Source organism: Sminthopsis crassicaudata, chromosome 4 (genome assembly GCF_048593235.1).
Source record: "Sminthopsis crassicaudata isolate SCR6 chromosome 4, ASM4859323v1, whole genome shotgun sequence".
NCBI classification, from domain to species: Eukaryota; Metazoa; Chordata; class Mammalia; order Dasyuromorphia; family Dasyuridae; genus Sminthopsis; species Sminthopsis crassicaudata.
Window position 1 is genome coordinate 97,659,057 of NC_133620.1, and position 6,103 is coordinate 97,665,159.

Consider the following 6,103-nt stretch of genomic DNA (forward strand, 5'->3'; position numbering starts at 1 on the left):
GCTCCTTCTTCTTGGGAAGAAATGGATGTATATGAGGGGTGTGGGAGGGTGGAGGGAGAGCTGCTTCAAACGGGAAGGTCTGGATGCACTACTGTAAGAAAGAGACATAAGACTCGGCTAGAGAGACAAAGATAAAACCTTACAACTTTCTGCACAGATGGGCAGGGGTCCTGCCATAAATAATCCACAGAAGCAGCTATTGCTGTTTGAGAGCCCATTTTCTAAAATTCTTAAACACATGATGTACTTGGTTTGGCAGTGGATTTACCTTCCTACTCATATTTTACACAGATTGACAATATTTTTCAATATAACCCTACCCCTCAATTTGTGCTGGGTCTTCAGAGTTGGAAGGAAGCTTTGAGGTTATGGGGTCCAGCTTCCCACCTACTGCAGAGGTCTCCTCCAACACCCCCTGACAGATAGCCATCCAGTCTATTCATGGGCACTGTTGGTGACAGAAATAACACTATTTTTCCAACTAGCATTTTAAATTTTCTGATAGGTTGTTAGAAAATTCTACTTTAGTCTGGAGTGAAGTCTAATCCCTCAGCACTACCCACCACCAGTCTTGGTTTTCTGCTCTGAAACAACAGAGAAAAATTCTGATCTTTCTTCCACACAGCAACTCTTCCAACCTTTTTAGATAGTGGATCCTGTCCCAAGTCCTTTCTTCTCCAGGCTAACCATCTAGCTCTTTCAGCCATCTCCTACTGGAACATGGTTTTGAATCTCCTCATCATTCTGATCCCTCTCCTTTACATACGCTCCAGTTTGTCAGAGTTCCTTATAAAATGGGGTACTCAGAGCCAAATACTCCAGATGTGATCTGACCAACACAGAGTCCAGACACTTCCATTATTAAAGGCAGACTTTATTCTCCCAAGGGCACTCTTGCAAGTCACTTCCGATATAATTTCCCTGGACAACTTTATGAGTTGCAGAGCACTGAACGAACATTTGTTAGGATTCTGTGAGCATCTCCCTAAGCATGCTGTAGAATTGTTCAGGATTTCACTGAGCATAAGGACATTTCATATACTAACTTGGATTAGTCCCATTCTTCCCAATTTAAAGGCATCTGGATGGACTTGCAGTCAGGAAGCTTGAATTCAAATCTTACCTCAGAGGCTTACATGTTGCATGCCATTGGAGTCAGTCAACCACTCTCTTGACCATAGTTTTCTCATCTGTGAAATAGAGATAATAACATCTACTTTATTTTCTAAATGTATTTATTTATTTAAAACACAAATGCAAAATAAGAAAAAACAAAGTAGAAAAAGAAAGACAGGAAAAGAAAAAAACAAAAACAACAAAAAATTTGTCATGTACCCAATAGAATATTGGGAAGGATTCAAACTATATAACAATATATTTCGATTTCAAGAAAGCATATATAATCATAGAATAGAAATTGTGCAAAGCACTGTGGTAGGGTACAAATACACACAAAAGTTAAATAAAATGTAATGTATAAAATAAATATTAATGTATAAAATAAAATATTACAAAAATAAATGAAATTACAGTTTTTGCTTCAGGGAATTTATATTCTCCTATTGATATATAATAGGACCCCAAGTAATTAATAAATATAAAAACTTTGACCTCAAGTAATTTGAAGAGGAAGCAAGAGCTAGCAACCAGGAATGAGATTGGAGGTGAATGTTGAGTAAAAGAAAGATCCTAATTAGGAAGTGGTACCTCAGCTGAGTTCTGACAGAAACTATGCCTTATGTCAAGGGCAGACATAAGGACAAAGGGAACTCGAGCCCCTGGGACCACTTATATAAAGGCATCAAGGTGGGAGATGGAAATAGTATGCTTCTAGAACAGCAACTAGACCTTTTTTACTGGAATGCAGAGAATCCTATGAGAAGTGAGATGAACAGAGAATAAACTAACAGGTGAGAGCTGGATAGTAGAATCCTTTGAATGCCAGACTGAAAAGTTTTGTGTTTCATCCTTGAGACAATCAGGGGCCACTGAAGATTTGTGAGAAGGAAAGTAACCCAGTTAAATCTGTTTTAGAAATATCATTCTGGCAGCAGTGTGGAGAATGAAATGGAGAAGGGAGACAAGTTAGGGGACTATTGCAGTAATGCAGGGGATATGTGAGGGGTAGAAAAGAGTGAAGGTTTGAAGAAGAATCATTTGAGGAATTGAATTAAGAACCATTTGGAGATATGGTCAGGCAAAAACTAAGGGATGAATAAAACTGGGCTTAACACTTAATTTGAAACTTACTGGAAAGAACCCACGAAGGAAATAATTTAATTAGTTAAGAGATATTGTTGTGCCCCAAAATAGAAATGAGTGAAGGCAGTGGGATAGTGGATATTGAGGAGAGAGATATTGGGTGGAGAAGACTTTAGAGAGGCAAATAGGGTTTGGAGTAACAGGATATGAAAGGGAAGAAGGGAAAAGGTTCAACTAATGCTAGGGCCTAGCACTCTTAATACTCTCCTTCCCTTTCTAACCTAGATGATCTTGACCTGGATGAGTTTCAGCTAGAGATGGAAGACTCCAAGTCACACTCAAGCATCCAATGCAGTCCTAGCCCAGGTGAGACAAGAAACTTGTCATGGTAGAAGGAGAAGGGGGTGAAAGGAAATTGTGTGTTTTTAATGTGTGATTGTTACAAGTAAACATATTGTATATAAATGTGTAATATGTAAGCTCCATTAGTATAGAAAGTCTTTGGGGGCAGGAACTACTTTTGCTTTCTTTATCCCTAGGGCATAACTTACCTGGTAGCATTATAAACATTTAATAGATGCTGGATGATTGAATGATTGACCTTAATCAGTTTTACTTTCCTGGGCACTCAGGCCTTTATTTTATTATGTAAATATAAAAAATTTATATTTTCAAACATATCCATCCATCCATCTTTCTATCTATCTTTCTATCTATCATCTATCTACCTATCTATTTATTTATCATCTATCCATATCTCTTCTATGCATCTACTAGAAAAGGTGAAGTAGTCCATTTTCATCAGATTGTACCTTGAATGATGATACAATTTACAATGACTCTTTTGAATTAACAAATCATCGATTCCTCATCCAAGGTGCTTTGGGAGGAGTCCTAATTTCATTGATCTCTTGACTTTTTCCCCCATAATTACAGTCTCTCTCAAGTTTAAGAGTCCCCTTTGGGGAGAGATGGAATGTCAACTACAGAATCATATAGTATTCTTGATCAGTCAAATATATATTGAGAACTTACTATGTGCCAGCCACTGTGCTAAGAACTGAGTTAGCAAAGGAAGACAAAAATAGCCCCTGTCCTCAGGAAGTGTACATTTTATGGAGATTAACAAGTAAATAATTAGATACATTCAAAATATGTGTAAAGAAGGTGGAAGGAAATCTGAAGGCAGCTTGGAGAATCAGGAAAAGGCTTTTGAAGAAAATGGCTAAAGCAAGAAACTTTGTCAGTTTTTACTAATAAAGAAACATGAAATTTTAAGAAAATGTTTGTCATCAAGACCATTCCCTCACACCCATGTTGTATGACATTTAAACTATCCTGGGGAGGTTTCAGTTAGCTCCCTTTCTAAAACTCTCCAGAGAAAAGTCTACAACATCTCTGGGTAACATAATATATTTTAGTATATTTAGTATAAATAAATGCCGAGTCCAAATCCCCTCTTTGTAGAAACGAGAAGACTGAGGTCTGCAGAAAGGCGATCGCAGTAATAAATGGCAGTCCCATCCCCAAATCTAGAGGGCCTTCTCCTTCAATCTGCATCTTCAGTCTCTTTCAATCTAACTAAAATAATTCCTCCGGCAATTACAGCCCTTTCTCCCCCCGGCAATTTACTTAATTTGCTTAAGTAAAGAAAAGGTCGGGGTCCTTGGGAATAGAGCACTAGAGACCCGACCCAGATAAGCACTCGCAGTCTGGAGCCAGGGCCGCTGGAGGGTCAGGGACTCTCCTTCATTTCTTCCACCTTCATTTTCCTCTTCTCCATCCGGCCCAGCCTCCCGCACCCGCAGTCGCTCTCTCCTGCCGCTCAGGGGCCTGCTTCCCCTAGCCGGCCTCCTCGGGCCCTCTCCCCATGTAGCACGTCCCGATTCTCCAGCGCCCCTGCCAGGGGAAGCACAGCCCCTGGGATTTGGCTGCACATCGTTTCCTAGGATCGGTGTGGGACCAGTACCTGTGTCCTAAAGGAGGAGGAAAAAGCAGCCTTCTTTTTGCTCTCGGAGCAATTTAAAGTTTCACACGCCTTAGGCATATAGGGGGTGCTTAATAAATGCTCGTGGGCAGGTGACGAACCAGAGCGGGCTCGGGGCTGGAAGCTGACCGCCTGATTATCTCCGCAGGCCCCTTCAAGCCCTGTGAGCACCTGCTAGAGAGCTGGGGGATCCGCCTGGCCGTGTGGGCCATCGTCCTACTCTCCGTGCTGTGCAATGGGCTGGTCCTGCTGGCCATCTTCGCGGGCGGGCCTGCCCCGCTGTCTCCTGTCAAGTTGGTGGTGGGAGCCATCGCCGGGGCCAACACCCTCACGGGCATTTCCTGCGGCCTCCTGGCCTGCGTGGACACGCTGACGTTCGGCCACTTCGCCCAGTACGGGGCCCGCTGGGAGACGGGTCTGGGCTGCCGGGCCACAGGCTTCCTGGCGGTCTTTGCGTCCGAGGCCTCCGTGCTGCTGCTCACTCTGGCCGCCGTCCAGTGCAGCATCTCCATCTCCTGCGCCCGTGCCTACGGGAAGTCCCCCTCGCTGGGCAGCGTGCGAGCCGGCGCCCTGGGGTGCGTGGTCCTGGCGGGGCTGGCGGCCGCGCTGCCCTTGGTCTCGGTGGGGGAGTACGGGGCCTCCCCGCTTTGCCTGCCCTACACCCCTCCCGAGGGCCGTCCGGCGGCTCTGGGCTTCTCCGTAGCCTTGGTCATGATGAACTCCCTGTGCTTCCTCGTTGTCACCGGCGCCTATATCAAACTCTACTGTGACCTGCCCAGGGGGGACTATTTTGATGCCGTGTGGGACTGCGCCATGGTGCGCCACGTGGCCTGGCTCATCTTTGCCGACGGGCTCCTGTACTGCCCCGTGGCCTTCCTCAGCTTTGCCTCCATGCTCGGCCTCTTCCCGGTCACCCCAGAGGCCGTCAAGTCTGTCCTGCTTGTGGTGTTGCCCCTGCCCGCCTGCCTCAACCCTCTCCTCTACCTGCTCTTCAACCCCCACTTCAGGGAGGACCTCCGGCGCCTTCGTCCGCAGGCGGGGGTGCCCGGGCCTCTGGCGTACGGAGCTCCAGACGAGCTGGAGAAGAGCTCCTGTGACTCCACGCAGGCCCTGGTGGCCTTCTCTGATGTGGATCTTGTCTTGGAAGCCCCGGGGGTGGGCCACCCCCCAGTGCTGGAGGCCTATGGTTTCCCGTCGGTGACCCTGGTCTCCTGTCAGCAGCCAGGCGTCCCCAGGCTAGAGGGGGACCATTTCCTGGGGCCCGAGAGTGGCCGTCTGGGCGGGCCTCAGGTCCACCCCACTGATGGAGAACTACTGCTGGGGGCAGAGGGGGGCACGCCGGCGGGGGGCTTCCGGCCTTCCCTCCCAGCTTTTGCCTCCCACTTATAACTGCCCCATCCTCTCACCTTTCTCTCCCCGACTTATTCCTCTCCCCACCGCCTCTCCATGTACAATTGCTGCTTATTAAATAAATAAATAAAACCAACCACAAGCAAGTTGTGTGATCTCTACCTCTCCTTCGGTGATCTCCTCCTTTCCAAGGGTCAGCGGGCCACTTAGAGATGGGGCAACTTGGCTGCTGGAAAGAAATGAGGATAGGATGAAGGGATGGAAAGGTCGGAAAAAGGAGCTCTTATATACTACACCTACGAGGGCCTGATAGGATCCATAGGATCCCATGATATGAGCCAATCCAGGAATTCTCTTCTTTGAGGCAAGGACCTTTAGGCAGTCCAGTGAAACTGACTGAGCCTTATCCAGAAGAATGTGTTTAAACACATAAAATAAAATACATAGGATTATAAAGGAATATTGAAATCAGGATGTAATTTTTTCCTACCCAAGTAATCTAATATCTATCCCTAATATCTATCCATGGACCAGATTGTGAATGCTGGTCACCATTGCTACAGC

General features: G+C 45.9%; 1 protein-coding gene across 1 annotated transcript in view; it reads left to right on the forward strand.

The window, feature by feature from the left end:
* Window positions 1-5,706, forward strand: part of LGR6 (leucine rich repeat containing G protein-coupled receptor 6) — a 152,871-nt gene extending 147,165 nt beyond the window's left edge. The window contains exons 17-18 of the mRNA XM_074308807.1: window positions 2,488-2,568; window positions 4,338-5,706. Coding sequence (XP_074164908.1) covers window positions 2,488-2,568; window positions 4,338-5,578 — 1,322 coding nt within the window. The 3' untranslated portion in view covers window positions 5,579-5,706. The remainder of the gene's footprint in view (window positions 1-2,487; window positions 2,569-4,337) is intronic.
* Window positions 5,707-6,103: the final 397 nt, after the last annotated feature.